This window comes from Ovis aries, chromosome 12, assembly GCF_016772045.2.
Source record: "Ovis aries strain OAR_USU_Benz2616 breed Rambouillet chromosome 12, ARS-UI_Ramb_v3.0, whole genome shotgun sequence".
Taxonomy (NCBI): Eukaryota; Metazoa; Chordata; class Mammalia; order Artiodactyla; family Bovidae; genus Ovis; species Ovis aries.
Genome location: NC_056065.1, coordinates 22736543 through 22759323, shown reverse-complemented (window position 1 = coordinate 22759323; position 22781 = coordinate 22736543). Strand labels below are relative to the sequence as shown.

At 37.8% G+C, this 22781-nt stretch overlaps 1 protein-coding gene across 2 annotated transcripts in view; it reads left to right on the top strand.

Annotated features, from left to right (window-relative positions):
- Nucleotides 1-22781, top strand: part of EPRS1 (glutamyl-prolyl-tRNA synthetase 1) — a 64604-nt gene that overhangs the window by 11331 nt on the left and 30492 nt on the right. Inside the window, exons 7-19 of one of the 2 annotated variants that reach the window (XM_042257086.1) lie at nt 3616-3742; nt 4497-4689; nt 6137-6308; nt 7970-8203; nt 9081-9165; nt 9583-9642; nt 9944-9964; nt 14308-14418; nt 17712-17848; nt 18854-19061; nt 19507-19619; nt 20965-21082; nt 22095-22451. In XM_042257086.1, the coding sequence (XP_042113020.1) occupies nt 3616-3742; nt 4497-4689; nt 6137-6308; nt 7970-8203; nt 9081-9165; nt 9583-9642; nt 9944-9964; nt 14308-14418; nt 17712-17848; nt 18854-19061; nt 19507-19619; nt 20965-21082; nt 22095-22451 (1936 nt within the window). The remainder of the gene's footprint in view (nt 1-3615; nt 3743-4496; nt 4690-6136; nt 6309-7969; nt 8204-9080; nt 9166-9582; nt 9643-9943; nt 9965-14307; nt 14419-17711; nt 17849-18853; nt 19062-19506; nt 19620-20964; nt 21083-22094; nt 22452-22781) is intronic. The other variant, XM_004013603.5, reaches the window with a different exon arrangement.

Below are 22781 nucleotides of genomic sequence, written 5' to 3'. Positions count from 1 at the left end.
TATAACTTACAATTGGATTCATTTAGTAGAAAAGCTTTAAGACAATTACCAAATATTTTATAAATCAATAGGTTAATATGTAGAAGAAAACTAGTAAGATTTTTAATTTCAGGAGTTAAAATTCTAAATATCTTAATGGTTGTTAAATTATTGATACTTAATTTCTAAAAATTTGTAGTTTTAGCTTATTAAATCAGTAGGAGAGATAGCATTTTAATTTCATTCCAGGCAGAATTTTAATTGTAAGTAGAAAAATATCCATTAATAGGGAAGTTTTATTTACATTTTGAGATTTTGGGGGATGTCCTTTAATAAGGGTTTGTATTTGTACTCTCAGCATTCCTTTCAGTTATCAGAAGTTATGGTAAATTTAAGTTATTTTTTTCCCAAATAAAGCAGGTGGAATCCTGAAAAGCCAGTCTTACTCATTTCTTTCTACTATTAGTAGGCAAAACCCTTTTCACTCTTGGCAGTCATGGAAAATAATAATATATGACTAGCTGGTTAGGGCAAAGGCTGTTCTGGCTGGAGCCACTGGTGTGGGTCTGCCTGGGTCCTTGCCCAGCACCCCCTAAGGCTGAAGGATGTCTGCCTTTGCACGTGTGTCAGCCTCTGTGAACCATGCTGGACAAGCTTTGTGAAAGAACAGGGCCAGTGATGCTAATATAATAAAAGGCCTTTTATTAAAGCACTTGGGAATCTCCAATGGCTCAGCTGGTGAAGAATCTGCCTGCAGTGCAGGAGAAACAGGAAACTCGGGTTCGATTCCTGGATCAGGAAGATCCCCTGGAGAAGGAAATGACAACCCACTCCAGCATTCTTGCCTGGAAAACCCTATGGACAGAGGAGCCTGGTAGGCTACAGTCCAAAGGGTTGCAAACAGTCAGACACAACCGAGTGACTAAGCACACACACACAGTCAAAGCAGTTAGCCTCAGAAACTTAGCCACTGAGAAAATATTGTGCCATGTTTTATAAATCAGATGGGTTCCCCCCCGCCCCGACATTTTGTTTAATTTGAGATTTTGCATTCTATAACCTAGTTCTTACCCATCTGTGCCAAATGCAGTATGTAGACAAAAGGAAGTGGCAGATAACGAAACGGTTCTATTTTAGCTGTTCTTACTGTAGTTCTTCCCAAACTATTTCATACGTGTCATTAATAGCAAAACCAGTTTTACAATTCCACAGTTTCCCTTTGCTGATTTAGGTGGTGAATAAAGGATAAGTCAGAAGGAGATGAAAGGCAGATAATGGTTCTGGAACAGACTGGATCATTAAATGACTGACCGGTGGAGTCAGTCATAAATAGTCCTTATTTTACATTGTTTAATTCCCTCAAACGTCCTGGGTCCCTACCATCCAATATCCTGCCCTTGTGTTCTTGGTGTGAGGGGTCATGGTTGTCTATTGGGTGGTGACTTGAGTGGTGTGATAAAAGTTAGTTTTTTAGCCATAGTTATGCTATTTGAACATTTGTACCTTTTGAGTTTTTTAATATTTTCTGTCACTTCTTGGAGTCATGAGCTCTGCATTTTATTATTTACTATATAAAATACATTTATTCTGAATTACATCAGCTGAATACAGTTTGGGGGTTTGGAATATAAGTCAGTGTTCAGGTTTAGAAACATTCAAAATCTTGATTATATCCCTTTACACTGCAAAACAAATTGTCTTCAATTAGGTTTTTCATCTTTGTTTTTTCCTGTGTCATTCATGAAAGGCCAGAAGGCTTGAATTTTGCCTTTTATTTGTATTCCTATCTAACACACAGATAGATAGCACCTGTTATGTGCAGATACCTAGCAAACACTTTACATGTAGTAACTTATTTAATCGTGTCAGCCCTGTGAGGAAGGCACTGTTGTTATCTCCAGTTTTACAAATGGTGTAAGAAACTGATTCATACAGCATTTTAGCAGCTTGCTAAATCCAAACCTACGCTGTCTGACTCTAGAGTCCATATGACTAAAATTACATGCCTGTGTGGGAAAAGCCCAATATAGCATCAGTACTCACTAAATGCAGCATGGAGCTTATTTTCTTTACCTCTCAGGTTGTCTGTTGAGCGAGATAGTGGTCTTATGAATATTTCATAGTCCTGTTTGCTTTTTTGCAGGTTAGAATTGCACACATTTCAGATTCAGAAATACTATCCTTAAGTAAATAGTTTGATTTCATTACTTCTTTTAAGATTGTATGTAAAGCACATTAACTGTCAGTTAGTAGTTACTGATTATTAGTCTTTTTCTTTCTCTTCATAACATGTTATGGGGTGTAACACTTTCAGTGAAAACTGCACAAAGTATTTCTGTTTCATTTTCAGAACTCACATTCCTTTGTTTTGTTTTTAATAAACTTTAAGTTTGGAAATAGTTTTAGATTTATAGAAATATTATAGAAATAGTTTAAAAAAAGTTCCCTTGTACCTGTACTCAATTTTCTCTAATGTTAACATTTTTCATTACCTTCGTCAAAATTAATGAACCAATTTTGATATATTGTTAACGTAAACTCCATACTTTGTTGTATTTCATTAGTTTTTCCCTAATGTCCTTTTTCTCTTCTAGGGTCTTATCTGGGCTGCCACTTTGGTGGTTTATTTTATGCAGAGAGTTTTGAATGCAAAGCATTGTCCTTGTCTGTGTTAACCTGTGCATATAAACCCTTTAACATTGAATCATTGATCTAGAATGCTGCATGAGTATCTTCAAAAATGATTGATTTTACAAATGATATAAAGGCATACAAGTGGTTGTACTTTTCCCTCCTCTCTTGACATCAGCTGAGATCAGAGGTGTGCATGAAATTAGGTGACTTGGAATGGTGCAGTTGTGGCTGCTGTTACTGATGAAAAGTCTATTTCCAACAGTAGTGGTGTAGAATGTTGCTATTGCCCACTTCACTGAAGAGGAGGATGTTGATATGTGATATTATTAGCCATGCCTCTTATTTATTTTATTCTATGTAATGGTCAACTGCCCATAGAGTAGAAAGTGTTTTCATAGATTGTGATCTGTGGAATGTTGGTACTGGATGAAACCTTTAAGATCATTTAGTTAAAGTCTTTTTGTTTTGGGTTCTGAGAAAACAGAAGCCTAGAAAAGTAAAATGGCTTTCCTGAGGCTTCCTAATTTTCATGTGCTCTTCTATTTAATTATCAGAGCAACGGTGGCATCCTCAGGGGCCTCTGTCTTCTGTGTGGAGAGCGGGTGTCCAGTTTTCGATCGCATCAGGTCTTATTAAAGAGACATACTGCCGGGTGGCATAAGCAGTTTTCCCGTAACTAAATTACCTTTTGTTCCTCAGTAAAGAAGGAACATGGAGATTAGCCTTAAGGTTTGATGTTTGCAAATAACTTGCTCCTTTGTGATTTTTTTTTTACATACGAAGTTGTGTCTTACAGTAATTTACTAAATGTTGTAGGTTTTTTTTTTTTTTCCTTCCTCAGGGTCAGATTTTCTATTACAGTATTTCTTGTTAGCTACTAACATAAGACTGGAATACCAACTAGAAGGGTTTTTGTTTAGTTCTCCTCTCCTCGAAAAGGTGAAGTTTAGGAATGTCGTTGAAGCCTGTTACTAAGTCTCCCTGTAACTGTTTCTGCTGCAGTTACTTGCACATCGGGCACGCAAAAGCTGCTCTCCTGAACCAGCACTACCAGGTCAACTTTAAAGGGAAACTGATCATGAGATTCGATGACACAAATCCCGAAAAAGAAAAGGAAGATTTTGAGAAGGTAATTAAACGTGTACTAATGACCCTTTGTCGGTAAAGTTAATTAAAATTAGAGGGTGACCTGATACCTTCATGGTGTGAAAATAAATCTTGTTCTCATAACTTCTTTTGCTCTTCTGTAAAAATATATATTTGTCTGAGACTTAAACCAAGAGTTACTCAGTTCCCATATGAAAAAACTTCAATTTATCTTTTTTCTCTTCAACTGTTACAAAGTTTATTTAAGTGCTACATTTTCTTACAAGTATCAGTTTCTTAAATGAATTGGTTCCTAGAGTCAGATTTCCTTTTTGTTATATAATTTTATAAACAAGCAAACACTAAGTAGGTATTGGAAAATGTGATGGTTTCCTAGCCTCTTACATCGTCTATTTAGAAGCACTGTATTTCTATTTATTTATTTTATTTATTTATTTTTTGTTGTTGTTGTATTTCTATTTAAAGAGAGGACGAATAATTGTCAGCACAGCCAATAATAATCAGCTTTTTCAGAATAAATGGAAAGCACCATGAGATCAGCTTTCTCAGCTGAAAACTTGGAGGCTAGTATAACAAATTTCTCTCTCCCTCTCTCTCTCTTTTTTTTTTTTTTCCTTTTTCTTTTCTGGTCTAATATACAACTTCCACAACCATTTTCAGGCTGTGTAAGACTGATGGTGTATTATTACATTTGTCCAAATGCAGTATCAAGGATTGAAAATACACAAGAAAATAACAAAAGATAAACTGGGGATTATTTTGGATTCTTACTGCAGGTTATTTTGGAGGATGTTGCAATGTTGCATATCAAACCAGATCAATTTACTTACACCTCGGATCATTTTGAAACTATAATGAAATATGCAGAAAAGCTAATTCAGGAGGGGAAGGCTTATGTCGACGATACTCCTGCCGAGCAGATGAAAGCGGAGCGTGAGCAGAGGATAGAATCCAAACATAGAAAAAACTGTAAGGCGCATTTAGTGTTCTATATTTTAATTGATATTCTTCTTGTATTCCGCTTCAGTAGAAAATTTCTTTTTCTAATGAAAGATGTTGGTTTGAAACACATTTGGGAATATGTTTCATACATTAATTCATCTCTTAGAAATCTTTTCCCTTTCTCTGCCATCTTTACATTGTTATTTACTGGCATCACAAGTGCATGTGAAGTGTGTATGGTCTCAGCATCTCACTTGCTACCTGTAGTCTTTTTTTTTTTTTGTAGTCTTTTGCATTGCTGTTCAGTTCTTGTGAATGATTTCTTCTGCAACTTTCTGTGATTCTCTCAATTTAAATATTTAGCCTTTCTAATTAGAATGTTTGATGGTAATGTTAGCCATACCCAAATCTTCCTGTCAGCCTGTACATGTGAAGATGCTATGTAAGCCTCATGCTACCCTGTGTCTGAAATACCACTTGACAAAAAAAGTATGTCTTGGTTATTACTTATCCCTGAGCTTCTGAGTCTGGTTATTTTTATTCTGTAATTATGTTGCAAAACATCTTGAGTGTCACATTTAGGAAATACAGTAGTAAATTCAAATTGTTACGGAAGTCTGTCTTTCTTTCCCACCTCCCCGTTTTACAGTTTCTTTACATTTTCAAAAATGATTAGCAATTGGACTTTAGACCTCACTTGATTCTTTGAGAGTTGGTAATGTGTCCCTTGTATCTTCAGTAGTTTCCACAGAAGAATCGTTGAACAGTTCTTTCTTACTCATACGAGGCATATGAGTCCTAATATAGATAAGACTGTGTAGTCAGTAGGGATATAGAGATCTTCTCCCCCTGGGATAAACTTCTGTTACTCTGTTTTCTGTCATCTCTCTTTTTTTTTTTCCTGAATCTTTAAGAGTAGCCTGTTTTCCAGTGGAATGGCCAAAGGTGCTTTTGGGGAGCCCGCTAGCTCAGGCTCTGGGCCCAGATTGTGTTCTTTAGATGGACATGGGCTGCAGCACCAACCCCTGGGCTGGGTCAGACCAGTGTGTCCTCTGGGCAAGAGGTGGCAAAGGAACAGAACGCTTCTGCTTCAGACACCCAGTGTTCAATCTGAGGAGGCCTGGCCAGTTGTGTCAGGATGGGAGCGTGGAAAAACTGGATAAGAGAAACCTTCAGGCCTCAGACATCCAGTCTTACCCCTCACCACTACTATATTAGTGGAATATATTGACTTCTAAAATAGAGCGTATTCAAATGTTTTGTGGGACTTCTTTATTAAAAAAAAACAAACACATTTTCACTTGGTATCAGATACTGGAACCATTAAGTACTTTTAAACTAGTGGAGTGTGCTTATAATATAAAGTCAGAATGTGAAAATTTTGTATCAAATTAGAAGACTGTTAAAATAATTTGTTTTCAACCAGATTAGCAGTGCTGATTAGGTAAACTGTAGTATAACTCTCATTTTATAGCTGTGGAGAAGAATCTGCAAATGTGGGAAGAAATGAAAAAAGGAAGCCAGTTTGGTCAGTCCTGTTGTTTGCGAGCAAAAATTGACATGAGTAGTAACAATGGCTGCATGAGGGACCCGACACTTTATCGCTGCAAGATTCAACCCCACCCAAGAACTGGGAATAAATACAAGTAGGTGTATTGCTTTCGTTATGCTCAGTAGCTTCCTGTGCTTTTGCTTTGAGGTTCTCTGTAAACTCGGGGTAGGGAGTTACTGCAGAGTAGTCAAGAGAGCTGGATTTTTGTTCTTCCATGGATTAAGTGGCCAGTAAGGCAGGCAGCCTAGCCTCCTGGGCTGTCATTCACTTGTCGATTAAGATTATACTCGGTTATTTTAGGATGGTTTCCATCTATAAAGTTTCCTGAGTTTGCCGAAAGTTGCTTTTTATGTACTGATTAGGTATACCATGGTGTGTATTTTTAGATGAAGATACTTCTTTTCCTGTTATAAACTTTGATTCTGCTAGGTGTAAGTTGATTCGTAAATGTGATAGAATTGAAAATTTAAAGAAATGTGAACATTACCAAAAAATATGTGTTTTTTCTACTTTCGGTTGATTTTCTGTGTGGGTTTTCAGGTTAACAGATTTTTTTTTTTCCTTTAAATGCCCCTCACCCTGCCATTAATTTATATAATAAGCACAGAATGTATTTTCTTATACTTTGAAGAAGCCTGCTGCTGCTGCTAAGTCGCTTCAGTCGTGTCCGACTCTGTGCGACCCCATCCCTGGGATTCTCCAGGCAAGGACACTGGAGTGGGTTGCCATTTCCTTCTCCAGTGCATGAAAGTGAAAAGTGAAAGTGAAGTCATTCAGTCGTGCCGGACTGTTAACGACCCCATGGACTGCAGCCTACCAGGCTCCTCCATCCATGGGATTTTCCAGGCAGAAGTACCCGAGTGGGGTGCCATTGCCTTCTCCTGCCTATTGCTTACAAATACTGAATTGTAACTCTTGAAGAGATGGGTGACTGTAAATGATTACCTGGTTTCCTAATGTGATTTTCTTTAAACTTGGGGGTGCAAATGTGTACGTAGACAAACACTTCATGTATATATGGGTGTGTGTGTGTTTATATGTCCATTTTTAACAGGGTATTTACTCCTTGTTTTGCTAAACAAATACTCTGAGTACATTTGGAAAAGTATATTTGGATGTACATTTTTAGTGTCAAATAATCTGAAGCCATAGTGTAGTAGCATCTTAATTAAATTGTATCTTAAAAATTAGAAGGGATAATGCAGTGATATACCTTAAAAAATTCAAATGAAAATGCGTGTGTTGTATACATTTTTTAAGACAGAAATTGTTTTTACAACTGTTCCATTTCAAGTGGAATTACCTACTGATTTTCTTCTCTTTTACTTTGTCAGAGAAGGAAAAACACTGTTCTTGAATGCATTTTTAATTGTGAAGGTATTAAAGCTAGAGATTTACTTGTGTGGAATTTATTTAAGATACTGAAAAACTCAATTTCCTCAAATTATTACTTTCCTTCCATGGTATACATTGGCTATTACAGAAATATGATTATAGAATTCACTGCAGCAATATCCAATTATTTTATAAATTGCAAATTAGCCTTTTTGTTTGTTTGAATGTTGAGTAACTGATTCATTGTCCTGAACATCTGATAAAATATTTTGATGTACTTTGAGTATTATGACTCATAACACCTGTTGTTTTAAGAAACTCTTATTTCGTAAAGAATTATATTTTAGTATTGTTGCTTATAATGTCTAAGATGAAAAGGGTAAAATTCTTTACTGATTTTCAAAAATACTCTTTTTCTAGTGTTTATCCGACATATGATTTTGCCTGCCCCATAGTTGACAGCATTGAAGGTGTTACACACGCCCTGAGAACAACAGAATACCATGACAGAGATGAACAGTTCTACTGGATTATTGAGGCATTGGGCATAAGAAAACCATTTATTTGGGAATACAGTCGGCTGAATCTCAACAACACAGTGCTGTCCAAAAGAAAACTCACGTGGTTTGTCAATGAAGGACTAGTAGATGGATGGTATGTTTGCTGTTATCTAGAATTGAGAGGAAGTAAAACTAATTTTAAACTGCTTAGAGGTTTGGGGAGGATGAATGGGAGGGGTTGAAATGGGTATGCCTGTTGGGTTTCTGGTCCTTCTCTTTTATCCAGTTTCTCAGGTATTCCCTTTTGTTTTAATGCTGCAAACATGGAGTGCCCATGTTTGGGACTAGAAAAAGTTTGAAAATCTCTGAATGAAATCTGTTCAGTTGAGTCACCATACTTAAAAGCCTAAGAATATTTTTTTAACCTGAATTAACTAGAATGTGTGTATTTTTGTTAGCATCATGTAATAGTGACACATACTAAGTATGTATTGAATAATGTGTAATTTTAGATAATTACTCTGGAGCAGAATTTGATAAAGGGCAAGTTTACCTTGGGCCCCATACAAAGGGTGTTATTGCAAATGTAACTGAAAATTGCAAATCTCTACAGAATATTAATTAACCAACATATATCTTTTTTACAACCCAGAAGACTTTATAAAGTGCGTTTGGACATGAATGCCAGAATAACCGTCTCTTATCTGTGTCTCATGGTCATATGTAGAATAGAGACCTTGAATGTTTGTTAAATGAAAAGCAAATGAGAATGTTGTAGTGCTTGGGTTTTCTGTATTTGAAGATGTCCCCTCTGTGTCTTTTTTTCAAATGTACTTTTACTGTTTGCAGTAGTACATTTATTTTACTTAGTAATAATTGACTAGTAATTAGTATTCTGCCTAATTACTGTAACCGGCTGTTAGTTCAGATCCTTAAGAAACTGACTATAATATTCAGAAAGGTATTTTGTACTCTCTGTACCTACATGTTGGAAACATCTCCTGGGTTCTTAAAGCTTGCCTGTTTCCCAGGGATGACCCACGGTTTCCTACAGTTCGTGGTGTGCTGAGAAGAGGGATGACGGTCGAAGGACTAAAACAGTTTATTGCTGCTCAGGTGAGTTACGGTTTCTTTTCCAGCTTCTCAGTTTGGACTTTGAAAAGGATTTAATATCCTTTTGGTCTTTATTTCTGTTGTTCTTTCTACTCCTTGCTTGTTCCTTGCAATGCAAGAGCAGAGTGTTTTTGAAAAAAATAAAATAAACCCCAATAATAGTGGAAAATTGAGAATGTCCTAAACTCCTATGCTAGGGTTGGACAGAGGCAGCTGTGGTGTTTCTACCCAGTGAAGTGTATGACTGTTGACGCTTAACTGTTCAGGGTAACCAGATTGGTTTGTACACACTTAAGTTTTATATTCCAGTGGAAGTAAACTTGTGATTATTGATTGGGTTTATTTTCTAGCTTGCTTAACATAAAATATTCTAGTTAATACTTCTTTCCCTTGAAGCCATTTTTTAAATTGTTTTTCTAGGGTTCTTCACGTTCAGTTGTGAACATGGAATGGGACAAAATTTGGGCATTTAACAAAAAGGTACATGTTTTGACTCTTGGTCCTCTTTTCTCTTGTCTAACTGCTAAGTAATAGAATATACGTAGAATTCATTAGTGTGCTCATAGTAGTGAAAACTTTGTGAAGAATAGTGTAATTTTGCAGATTTTCAGGAAAATGGAATGTTTTTACTTTTTAAACATGTAACGTGCATTAAGCTGATAAACTATACCAAACAAGTAACAATGATCAAAACAAACAAACTTGGAGTATTAAGGAATGGTAATAGCTTTTTCCTTGAATCTTTTTTGAACACTTTGCATTTCATTTTTCTGCTTTCAAGCTGCGAGCTCTCTGTAAGAAGGTATTACTTAATGCTTTTATTTGGCTTACTTATTTAGCACATAGCTTTTAGCATATTACATGTTATAACTTGAGATGTTATACAGCTTTGAAGCACAATCACATTTATATAAGGGACTTGCTTATACAAACCCACTGAAAATGCATTATTCCTAGATTAAAATAACATGTCCTCTAGTTTTCTTAGTGGCAAAGGGAAGACTTGGCTAACTCCATTCACCTATTCCCTTGTGTACTTAGAGGACATAGTTTTAAAGTTACATGTTTCGTTGAATTATATCAGAGGTTCGTTAATTATAATTCCTGTGTATTATTGAATCTAGCTTTAAGAAAAAAACTGTCTTGAATAAAAGTCAAATGAGGAATACTGCATATTTACCTTGTTAATTGGAAGCAGATGCTTAGACACTATAATAAGGCAAATCATTAAAGTGCCATGTTTTAAACTATGGTTTCTGTGATTGTGTTCTGTAAATTCTCTTTTTTTCTTTTTAATTTGTATTGCTGCTTGATTGTGCTGATGCCTTGCTTCAAAAAATAGATGCTTGTCTCGCATGTGTCTTGAATTTATTTTATTTAGTCTTTTGTGTTTAGTCAGTTTTTGTATACATAAGGGAATTATTAATTGGTTCTCTCTGTTGCTGCAGTTACTAATAAATGCACGCAAAATTAACAGGCAAAGTTAACATTGGTATTTGTTACATTAATAACCCATGTACACTTGGGTTCAAATATGAGAAATACATTTCACTACAGGCCAGTAATTCTGCAGGGTCTGTTACATGAACACCATATTCCCCTATCTTTCCTTCCATTTTCTTTCCTTAGATAAATCACATTCAGCTCTTTCAGACAGTTTTTTCGGGTATTAATTGCCCGGATCTCTAAATGACGTGTGTGTTGCTACTTCTTGATTTTTGTTTGTTTGTTTGTTTTAGGCATCATCACAATGGAAGATGAGAATTTAGGTGGTCTGCTTTTTCTCATAACTTGTTGGCTTTCTTGTGGCTAATTGTTTCATTTTGTTTCCCTCATTTATTTCATTTCTCATTCTGTCTTGGACTCTGCACACGCTGTCTAAGTTTTCTACCAGCATGTTCACACGCCTCAGGTATCTTCTCACTCTGGAGACTTCTCTGCCAGGGCCTTCGGGGCTGCACACATCTGATCCAGATGAGAGAACCGCTAACTTCTGAAGCCCCGCCGTCTTCACAGGTCGTCCTTCCTCCTCATCCCGGAAATTCCCTGTGCGTCTGTTCTGAGCTGGGTCACCTGGTTCATGGGTCTTCCTTTTCTTCTTCTTGCCTTTTTGCTTTGCTGTACTGTATCCTCTGTACCTCCCTGTGAAGGGGAGCGTGGGATGAGGATTGTTGAGACGGTGTACAGGAGCAGCTTCTTCGCTTTGAAATTTCACAGGGATGCGCCTGGGCTGGGTCTGTTTTCACTCCTGTGCATTGGAAGAACATGTGGCTTCCAGACTGAAAACTCATTCCTTCAGTTCTGGGAAAGTTTCTTGAAGTCTGTTTTTTTTTTTTTTTCTCTACTGTTTTGTCTGTCTTCTCTCTGAAATGTTTCTTGAGCACATGTTGGGCCTCTTGGACTATTTCTCTAGTTTCTTTTTTCTCTTATTTTCCATCTCATCTTTTGGCTGTCCTTTCTGGTAGATGTACTCAGCCCTGTCTTATCAGCTTCTGTTGAGGTTTTCATTCATGCTCTCTTGTTTCCAAGATTTCTCTTGTGCTCTGAATTTTCAGAATAACTTCCTGTTCCTATTTCATGGTTGTAATATTATCAAATGGCATTTGTTTCTCATGTAACATCTCTTTCCTCCAGGTTGTTTATTTTGGTTTTTCTTTGATAATAAAGGGATTTCTCAGATACCTGGCTGGTGAGCCTTGGTTATCTGCTCATCTTTAACACATTGACCGAGAGAAGCCCTGAGAGAAGACTAGGCTTGTCAGCTGTACCCCTCTGTAAGGTAGTCTGGTGGGGCCAATTAGTTGAAAAGCCTCCATTCAGTAACTTTCTATCTTATCTCTTGGACTAGGCAGTTTTTCCAGAAGAACTTCTTTAAGCTGCCAGAAGTGTGAAGGCCTGACTGCCGGGGTTTTGGAGCTGACCAGGGGAAGACTCGGGCCTTGATACCTAATATCACACCTTTTCTTAATACCCTGGTCTTAGTGCAGAAGCTTCAACTTCAGAGGAAGAGACTCTGGACTCTTTGGAGTAATTTGAAACCACTGATCCAGAGATTTTGAGAATTGTGTACAATTTCAGACTGAAAAAAACTCAAAATTTTTTTATTTTTGGCCATGCTGTGTGACATACAGGATCTTAGTCTCCCACCCAGGGATAGAACCTGTCTGCCCTGCATTGGGAGCATAGAGTCCAACATAACCACTGGACTGCCAGGGAACTCCCAAGACTTTAAAATCTTCTAGTCAAGACATCTCAAACTTGTCTGATCCTAACCATCCTGTGGAATGCTTGTTTAAAAATAGATTTCTAGACTTCAAATAATTAGAATCATAGTCCTTCAGGGTTAAGTAGCCTAAAAATCTCTGCCAGCAGGCTTTCTTGGTTGCTCAGTGGTAAAGAATCCGCCTGCCAATGCAGGAGACACGGGTTTGATCCCTGGTCTGGGAAGATCCCACACATGTGGAGCAGCCAAGCTCCTGCGCCACAACTATTGAGGCCCTGCTCTAGAGGCTGAGATCAACCACTGAAGCCTGCACGCCCCAGAGCCCGTGCCCAGCAAGAAGAGAAGCCGCTACAGTGGGAAGCCCATGCACCGCAGCTAGAGAGCAGCCCCCGCTCGCTGCAACTAGAGAAAAAGCCCGTGCAGCAACGAAGACCTGGCACAGCCAGTGACTAAATAAATAAAATTTTAAAAAAGCTGTGCTGGCCAGTGCCCTAAGTGGGCGTTGTTAGTCAAGTGTGAGAAGCTGTCTTCTGCTCTCTTTGTCAGCTGAGGGAACTGAACTGAAGTAAGTTTCTCAGGTTGGGTCAGCTAGGTTTAACATCTTTAAGAGGAGAAACTGAATCTTACTGGCATAAATAACTAAACTGAGTAGTCACAAATTAAATCTGTGATCATTCTAACCAAGTAGACGCTGAGGGAAGGAACCTCTTAACCAACAAGGATGACTTTAAAACCTCAGGGAAGGACAGGATGAAACAGTAAGTTTAGAAGGAGGCTGACGCTGATTTAGTACTGGCATGAAATGTTAATATAAGCAGGTAAGGAGTAGCAATCAAGGTGAAGTTAGATGGCTTTTCAAACTTTTCTTTCTGACCCTCTGCACGTGGTTTCTTCTCTGAGTACATCAGAGTTTTACAGGGAAGCAGAAAAATGCTGTCAAAGCAATCAACAACAGCATAATACCAGCCAAACAATAGCAACAACAAAAACCCCAATATAAACCCAAACAAACAGAACCAGGTTTAATTAGCCATACCACTATTTCCTGCATCCTTCTAATGGGAAGAAAGTGATTTTTATTACTTTACTTATCTGTTTGACTTGTCATGTGCTTCTGTCTACATTTTTCTTGCAAATGCTTTATCTAAATACTGCTGTTGTGATTGGTCATCATGGATAATTTTAAATTGAATAGAGAAGTGAGAAAAATATATCAGATCCAGAAAGGGATGCTGCTTCTGTTTTGGTGGTAGAGGAAGCTAGAATGTAATGGTTACCACCATTCATTCATTTCACCTGTAAATACGTATCCATTTCATGTATGTTCCAGGCCCTTGCTAGGTACTGGGAACACAGTGGTCCCTATATATGTGTGTATGTGTATATATATAGCATGCAGACCAGGAGAAATATCAGTTTACTTTTAATCTATATAATTGCCTTATTATAGTGACCTAATGCTATTTGCTTCTGGTGGTGGGATGTCGCCTAACACTGCTGATAGAAAATATCTCTATTCCTTCACAACAGTCTTCCCTAACAGTACAAAATGGAGTATCACATTTACCTGTAGGATTGCTGTATCACCCCACAGAATAATTTTGCTTTCAAATACCAGAGTTAAAAAATTATTTTCAAAATATCTCTTCTCATATTATGCTTTATCTATTGGTTTCTTTTCACTTGTTGGTAGCTTTTCTTGGAGAGGAACTCTAAATCCTTCAGGTAGTCTTTGCTTATGATTATTTTTTTTTCCCTACTTGACAGCTTAAACATTAGATAACAGTTGGCAGGTAAACCAAAAATTAGTAAATGCAGTAACAAAGAATACCAGTTAGTAGTTCTGTGCTATTACTTATTTTATTGATGAAGTTTTAAAAAAATGTGTGACTTGTTTTCACACAAGGATGCCTTTGTTGCAGGTTATTGACCCAGTGGCTCCACGATACGTTGCATTACTGAAGAAAGAGGTGGTCCCGGTGAACGTCCCCGAGGCCCAGGAGGAGATGAAGGAAGTCGCCAAACACCCGAAGGTCTCCCTGCAGTCTTACCAGTGATGTCCTGTCTGTTAAAAAAGGAGCAGGATAATCACAGGGAAAATGTGCTGGGGTGGCAGTAGCATGACTTGGGGATAATTTCTATCCAGCATCATTTGTCAGGATGTCACACTAATTTTTAAGTTTTTTTAAATTTTTTATACAATTTTTAAAGATTGCTTTCTGTTTATGGGCTTCCCTGGTGTCTCAGATGGTAAAAGAAATCTGCCTGCAGTGCAGGAGACCTGAGTTCGATCTTTGGGTTGGGATGATCCCCTGGAGAAGGGAATGGCTACCCACTCCAGTATTCTTGCCTAGAGAATCCCCATGGACAGAGGAGCCTGGTGGGCTATAGTCCATAGGGTCGCAAAGAGTCAGACACGACTGAGTGACTAACACTTTTTTGTTTACAGTTACTACATAGTGGCTGTATTCCCCATGTTGTACATCCTTGAGCTTCTCCTACACCTGTTAGTTTGTATCTTTCACTCCCTCACCCCTGGATTGTCCTGTCCCCGACCTGTTCTCCACTGGTAACCACTGGTTTGCTGTCTATGTCTGTGAGTCTGCTTTTTTTGTTGTTGTTGTTATATTCACTAGTTTGTTTTGTTTTTTAGATTCCCCGTAGAAGTGATATCGCACAGTATATCCCTTTATTTTACTGTGTTTTTATCTGACTGACTTTGCTTAGCGTCATGCCCCTCATGTCCTTCCGTGTTGCTGCAGATGACAAAATCTTTTCTTTTTTATGACCGTATAGTATTCCTGTGTGTGTGTGCGTGTACATGTACACACCACATTTTCTTATCCATTCATCTGTTGATGGGCATTTAGGTTGCTTCCATATCTCTGCAGTTGTAAGTAATGCTGCTGTGCACATTGGAGTTCACGTATCTTTTTGAGTTTGTGTTTGGGTTCTTTGGATATGCCCAGGAGTGGAATTGCTGCATCACATGGCAGTTCTACGCTTAGTTTTTTGAGAACCCTCCATACTGTTTTCCACAGTGGCTGTACCGACTTACATTCCCCTCAGCAGTGTGCAGGGGTCTCTTTTTCCCACATACTCGCCAACAGTTGCTATTTGTGTTCTCTTTTTGATGATGGGCATTCTCAAAGGTGTAAGGTGATATCTCATTGCGGTTTTAATTTGTATTTCCCTGATGATTAGTGATATTGAGCATCTTTTCATATACCTGTTGGCCATTTGCATTTTCTCTTTGGCACAACATCTGTTTGCTGCTTCTGTCCATTTTTAAATTGGCGTTTTTGTTTTCTTGATGTTGGACTGTATGGGCTATTTAAGAATTTGACCCTAAGTGAAAAGTAAATAATTTTGTGGATTTCTTACTGAGGAAGTTTATTCTCGTAGTATTATTAATACTGTCCACTGAAGCGACTTAGCAGCAGCAGCAGCACATCATGCAGAACTGTTACACTCAGTTGGTGCCTATTTTTTATTTTGTAGAAATAGCACATTAGCATATAATAAGAATTTATTTCTTCCTGGAGATCTTACATAATCCCTGCTCTTATCTCTGTGTGAAAGCTGAGATACATTTTTTATTAACTGGGTTGCTCACTGTTGCCTTTGCCTTTAAGCCAAAACATTTGACCTAGTAGTATTGAATCAGAGCTGTGTCCACAGTCTATCAATCACACAGCCATTGGCTCTGATTTTGAAAATATCAGTGAAGTGAAAATGATACCTATTTGTCTAAATTGTGACTATAAATCTAAATACAAGTAGCAGACAGTTTCTCTTAGTTAAGCCCTGGTCGTTGTCTCACGTGGTCATGACTGCTAGGTTGATAATCTTGAAGCAAAAATAGATACTTTGGTTCCAGTTTTGTGAGTTGTCTGTAAATATCCTTGTTGTATAATGAAGCTTATATCCGTAGACTAACTCAGTTGTATACTAATCCTCTCATAACTATGTTATGCTCATAGACTAACTCACATACTGATAGTATGCTTCATTGTTGCTGTCTAGTTGCTCAGTTGTGTCCAGTTCTTTGGGATCTCAGGGACTGTGGCCGGCCAGGCTCCTCTGTCCATGGGATTTCCCAGGCGAGAATACTGGAGTGGGTTGCCATTTCCTTCTCCAGGGAATATGCTTCATGAAGAGCTATAAATGTCCTGAGTTGTAGCTTTATGATTGCCTTTCTCCGTATGACATTAGCTTCTTTTAATTTTGAAGACTTTGTTTAATGACACGCCTAATGAGATTTGGGGAATGTCTGTCTCTCTGTGTGTGATTGATTAATTTGGCTTTACCTTTGCCTTTGTTTTTTATCTGATTGGTTCAACCAGGTGAATGGTGGTTCCTGATATGTGATATCACCCACTACAGTTAGCTTAAATGTGAAGCTAACTTAATGTGTTAAAATTGAAATAGTGATAATAAAGCTTTTAAGGGTGCTTGTTTGTTAAAATGATAGTTATAGTCAGATAGCTTAGTTAATAGTTAAAGAATCTGTAATAATGAAGAATAGGTAACACTTAAGTAATTGATTAGGAAGCACTGATGACTGTACCACCCAGTTTGACCTGTGGAATTTTCATTATAATTTTCCTCACAAAATGTTCTATATTTAGCCTGTCAGTATTCTGTTCTGAGCCCAGCATAGCATAAGTTGTTGCAGCATACTTATTTTCCTCAAGGGCATTGGTTCATTCAATGAACAGTTATTAAATACTGGTTATTTAAGATTTATTCGAAGGATCTTCTTATACTTTTTTCTTTTGATTTTGTTCAAACAAGAATCTGAAATTTAACCAATGTAGCATTCTTCTTATTCCGCATGTCTCTTTTCTTCATATAATATATACTGAAATGGCAGAAAGTTCCTTTCTTACATGTATACCGCTGTCCTTAAAATTTGTCTCTAAAACGTGAAACATCTGTTGTTTCCTGCTAGGATGACATCTGTTCTTATAATGTTCTATAGCCACTGATGAGAAATGACTTTATTTTCCCCTTTGCTGCAAAAGCAGTGAGATTTTGAGTCTAGCCGAGCAGATTCTGGTTGGAGGGACACAGAAAAGTACAGCTTCAGCCCTAAAAACAAAGAATGAGTGTTTTAGACTGGAAGTAATCTTGGGGCAGACCACCTCATCTGACTCGATTACATTATTGTGCAGGCATCTCCCAGGGTCAATTAACTGGGAATCAGATTGATATAGAGGACTTCTCTTTGTGTGAAGGAATAAAATGAATACATATAAATTTGCATACTGAGTTCAATAGTTAAATGTTGCAACCAACACACTCTCTTTTTTTTATCAATCAGAATCCTGATGTTGGCTTGAAGCCTGTGTGGTATAGTTCTAAAGTTTTCATCGAAGGTGCTGATGCAGAGACATTGTCAGAGGGTGAGATGGTTACATTTATAAACTGGGGCAACATCAACATTACTAAAATACACAAGTAAGAACTTTTTGTTTGTTTTCAAATAAATATGGGAGAGAAGTCTGTGATGTTTATTGATTTATTGAAAATTACCTAGTTCAGACCGATTCATGATGCTGGCTATTAAATCTCCCCATGCATAGATACTGCAAATTCTGGACACACTAAATTTTTTCCCCCATGTATGTTTCAGTTATGTGTATAGAATATTAGAATATTAAGGTATCTTTTGCTTGTGATGTTGGAAATGACTACCGTGCTTAGTCACTCAGTTGTGTCCAGTTCTTTGCAGCTCTGTAGACTGTAGCCCACCAGGGTTCTTTGTCCATGGGGATTCTCCAAGCAAGAATACTGGAGTGGGTTGCCATGCCCTCCTCCAGGGGATCTTACCAACCCAGGGATCAAACCCAGGTCTCCTGAATTGCAGGCAGATTCTTTACCATCTGAGCTGCCAGGAAAGCCTGAAAATGACTACATGTAGATATAAAAAATAGTTCTACTATTTAGGGCCCCCCTTTTATTATCTAATTCTCAGTATACAGTTGCATGATGGGAGAGATCCTTGGGAATGTATATATAGCATTCTTTATCCTAAAATCTACTTTAAATTTAATTAGCTTGCCAGTTATTATAGTGGGACATAGTATGTTAAGATTAATTTAGTAGACTCTGAAATCTCAGTTGTCCCATCATTACATATATTTTGAGTAATTGCTAAATGTTTTGAAAACAGTATTTTGGCTTTTTTAATGCTTACTTCAGGTGACTTTAAGATTCATAAACATGTTCATGTTCTTTATTGGATGTATGTGGGTCTGGCACATACTGCTATTTTGATAGTAGGGCTTATACTTTATTCATCTCTTAACTAGTTCATGTCTGGTACCTACCAGAAACTCAGAAAGTGTTTGATTGAAATTTTTCCAAAGAAAATTCCTTATTTATTACAGGCACAGAACAAAATAATGCCCTTATAACAGTGCAGGTTTGTTTTCTGAAACTACTTTTCAATCTTATTTTTAGAAATCCAGAAGGCAAAATTGTATCTCTTGACGCAAAATTGAATTTAGAGAACAAAGACTACAAGAAAACCACTAAGATCACTTGGCTTGCAGAGACGGAACACGCGCTTCCTGTCCCAGCAATCTGTGTCACGTACGAGCACTTGATCACGAAGCCCGTGCTGGGAAAAGATGAGGACTTTAAGCAGTATGTCAACAAAAACAGTAAGGTAGCCTCCTAAAAGAAACCCTATTTCATCTCCCTCTGTGTTAACTTTTCTTTAGAATTTAAAAATATATATTTATTTATTTATTTATTTTTGGCTCTCCTTTGTCTTCATTGCTGGGAGGGCTTTTCTCTAGTTCCAGTGAGTGTGAGTGGGGGCTACTCTGTGGTCGCGGTACGTGGGCTTCTCATTGTGGTGGCTTCTCTTGTTGTGGAGCACGGGCCCTGGGGCACACAAGCTTCAGTAGTTGCGGCTCCCAGGCTCTAGACTCAGTGGTTGTGGTACGTGGACTTAGTTGCTCCAGGGCGTGTGTAATCTTCTGGACCAATTATTGCTCTTGTGTCTGCTGCATTGGCAGGCAGGTTCTTATCCACTGTACCACCAGGAAAAAGCCCAGTGCTCTGATAATTTTAAGACCATGTATTTTGGCCTAATATCATCTTTACAGCATGAAGAGCTAATGCTGGGGGATCCCTGCCTTAAGGATTTGAAAAAAGGAGACATTATACAACTCCAGAGAAGAGGCTTCTTCATATGTGATCAACCTTATGAACCCGTTAGGTAAATCAGTGTAACCAGACATTTAAATGAAAATGCTTTAAGTTCTCAGAGTAAATAATATTTCAGAAGTTGAAGTGCCACGAAAATAATGCACCTGACATTATTCTCTGTTCCTGTTTCATCTGTTACTCTGTATTTTTTTTCACTTTATTGTAACAAGTGTTAACATTGAAATAGCATAATATTAACAACTTTTACTTCTAAAACTAAACCATCTTATAATACATCTTCATGTGGTCCAAGTAAAAAGAAAAAATTTCAATGTTATCTTTGGATTAAATTATAGCTTAACTATCTTTTCTTTATTGTGTATTTTGATTAGGTATATTGTAAAATATAAATAGTGCAACAGGGCCCAGAGGAGTGGGAGACTGGAAAGTGATAAATGCAGAAGGCAAAATTGTTTCTTTTTAGGGTGATGTAAACGTTGTAAAATTAGATAGTAGTGATGGGTTGCACATATGTAGCCATTGAATTGTATATTTTCAAAGGGTGGATTTTTTGGTATGTGAATTATATCTCGGTAGGGCCATATTAATGGCAACCCACTCCAGTATTCTTGCCTGGAGAATGCCATGGACAGAGGAGCCTGGTAGGCTACAGTCCATGGCGTCGCTAAGAGTCAGACACGACTGAGCGACTTCACTTTCACGCATTGGAGAAGGAAATGGCAACCCACTCCAGTGTTCTTGCCTGGAGAATCCCAGGGCCAAAGTAGCCTGGTGGGTTGCTATTTATGGGGTCGCACAGAGTCGGACAGGACTGAAGCAACTTAGCAGCAGCAGCAGCAGCAAGGCCATATTAAAATATACTGAAGAGATATATAGGATTCTCTTGTTATCAAATTCTCTTATTTTTACTCTGTGGCGTTTACTATAAAATTTGAATTTTTTTTTTTTTGCACAGGGATAGTTTTAGGGGTGGTGGATTCTGCTAATTACTGTACCCTTTAGAATTGAGAAATTCTAATAAAATAAATGTCTTATAGAAATTCTTCTGCTTATAAGCAGATTAGTTGTGGTACGTGGATGCATTTCCTTTAAATCAAGAGTGAGACATGAATATCCACTAATGCCATTTCTGGTGGCCAAAGTAGATATACCTTTGTCCTGCAGGTATTTAGCAGGTTTATATCCATGAAAGTTCATAAATTGAAAGTTTATGATTAGCACTGTCAATTTTTATTTATATATTTGTTTTAAAACTACTCCGAAGAAACTCTGATGTGAGTAACAGAATGGACTATCTACTTATACTTTGAAAAGCATTAACAGTGCCATTGAATTAATGCAGGAATTCAGTTGCTGTTCAGATAAACTTTTTTGTCCCTTCATTTTCTTTTCAGTCCATATAGCTGCATAGAAGCCCCATGCATTCTGATATATATTCCTGATGGGCATACGAAGGAAATGCCAACATCTGGGTCAAAGGAGAAGACCAAAGTAGAAACAACAAAGAATGAGGCAAGTAATTGACTTCTGTGGATATATGTCTAATCAGTGATCTTTCTGTCCTAGGATTTAGACTTTATTTCTTTTTCTTTGCTTTTAAATAAAGTCTTTAATATATATATAATATGAATATAGAAAAGTATGCAAATTATAAATGTCAATCTTTTAAAAAAGTAAAAGCCTTAAGTGTTAATAACTAATTCAGAGTTGCACTGCTAGTATGTTGGTACTGGCAGTGGTTTATTCTCAGATTTGTTGGGTGTGTTATAATTTCTTGGGCTTCCTTGATACCTCAGTTGGTAAAGAATCTGCCTGCAATGCAGGAGACCCCGGTTTGATTCCTGGGTTGGGAAGATCTGCTGGAGAAGGGATGGGCTACCCACTCCAATATTCTTGGGCTTCCCTTGTGGCTCAGCTGGTAAAGAATCCGCCTACAAGGTGGGAGATTTGGGTTCAATCCCTGGGTTGGGAAGATCCCCTGGAGAAGGTTACGGCTACCCACTCCAGTATTCTGGTCTGGAGAATTCCACAGACTGTGTAGTCCACGGGGTTGCAAAGAGTCAGACATGACTGAACGACTTTCACTTTCACTTTCTCATTTCTTTAAATAGTCTCCTAATGGTAAAGATTTAGCTTCAGGTTTTTACTATGGTAAAAAGCACTTCATGAATATCTGTGTACCTCTACCTTTGTTTATTCCTGTTACTTTTTATTAGGATACTTTTTTTTGTTTTTTTAAGGAATGAGGTTGTTCATTTGAACTTTAAGAAAAAAAGTTTTTTGACTGCATCACGTGGCTTGCAGGATCTAAGTACCCTCATCAGGGATTGAATTCAAGTCCCCTGCAGTGGAAGCACAGAGTCCTAACCGCTGGACCACCAGGGATTTCCCTAAACTTTTTAAAGAGATTAGCATTTTAAAATTTTGTGTTTATCTTAAAATCTTATAAAATAGTTGATAAAATTTTGTGTAAAGATATTTAACACAAATTAATAATTTTATTTTTGGTTTTCTGCGTCTGTAGGCATCTACACCTCTCAAGACAAGATCGGCTCCTTCTTTGAGTACTTGTGCTACATCTGAGGATTCCTTGGTCCTTTACAACAGAGTTGCTGCCCAAGGGGACGTGGTTCGTGAATTAAAAGCCAAGAAAGCCACAAAGGAAGATATAGATGCAGCTGTAAAACAGCTTTTGGCTTTGAAGGCTGAATATAAGGAGAAAACTGGCCAGGAATATAAGCCTGGAAATCCTCCCGCTGCAGCAGGACAGAATGTTTCTTCTAAATCATCATCAAATATTGTGGAAAGTAAATCTCTGTATGATGAAGTTGCCGCACAAGGAGAAGTGGTCCGTAAACTGAAAGCCGAGAAAGCCCCTAAGGTCAGTATCCTGGAAGGAGTTTAGACATGTTGTTGGTAACCTCATGAGGTCCAGCAATCTGGCCAGTCCCATTTTCTCATAAGACGTGTTGTCTGTAGACTGTCTGATTCAGTATTTTGATGTAACAGTCAACATTTACTGATGCATGCTTGTGCCAGGCTCTGGAAATACTGATGAGACACAGCTGACCATCTAGAGGGGGAGAGGGGCTGAGGAAGAACCGTATGCAGGCTATAATCCTGGGTGATATATGTAAATTGCTCTCAGAAGTGTCTGTGGCTGTAAGTGGCAGGGAAGGAAGAAACAGAAAGAATATTGAGACCAGTCCTG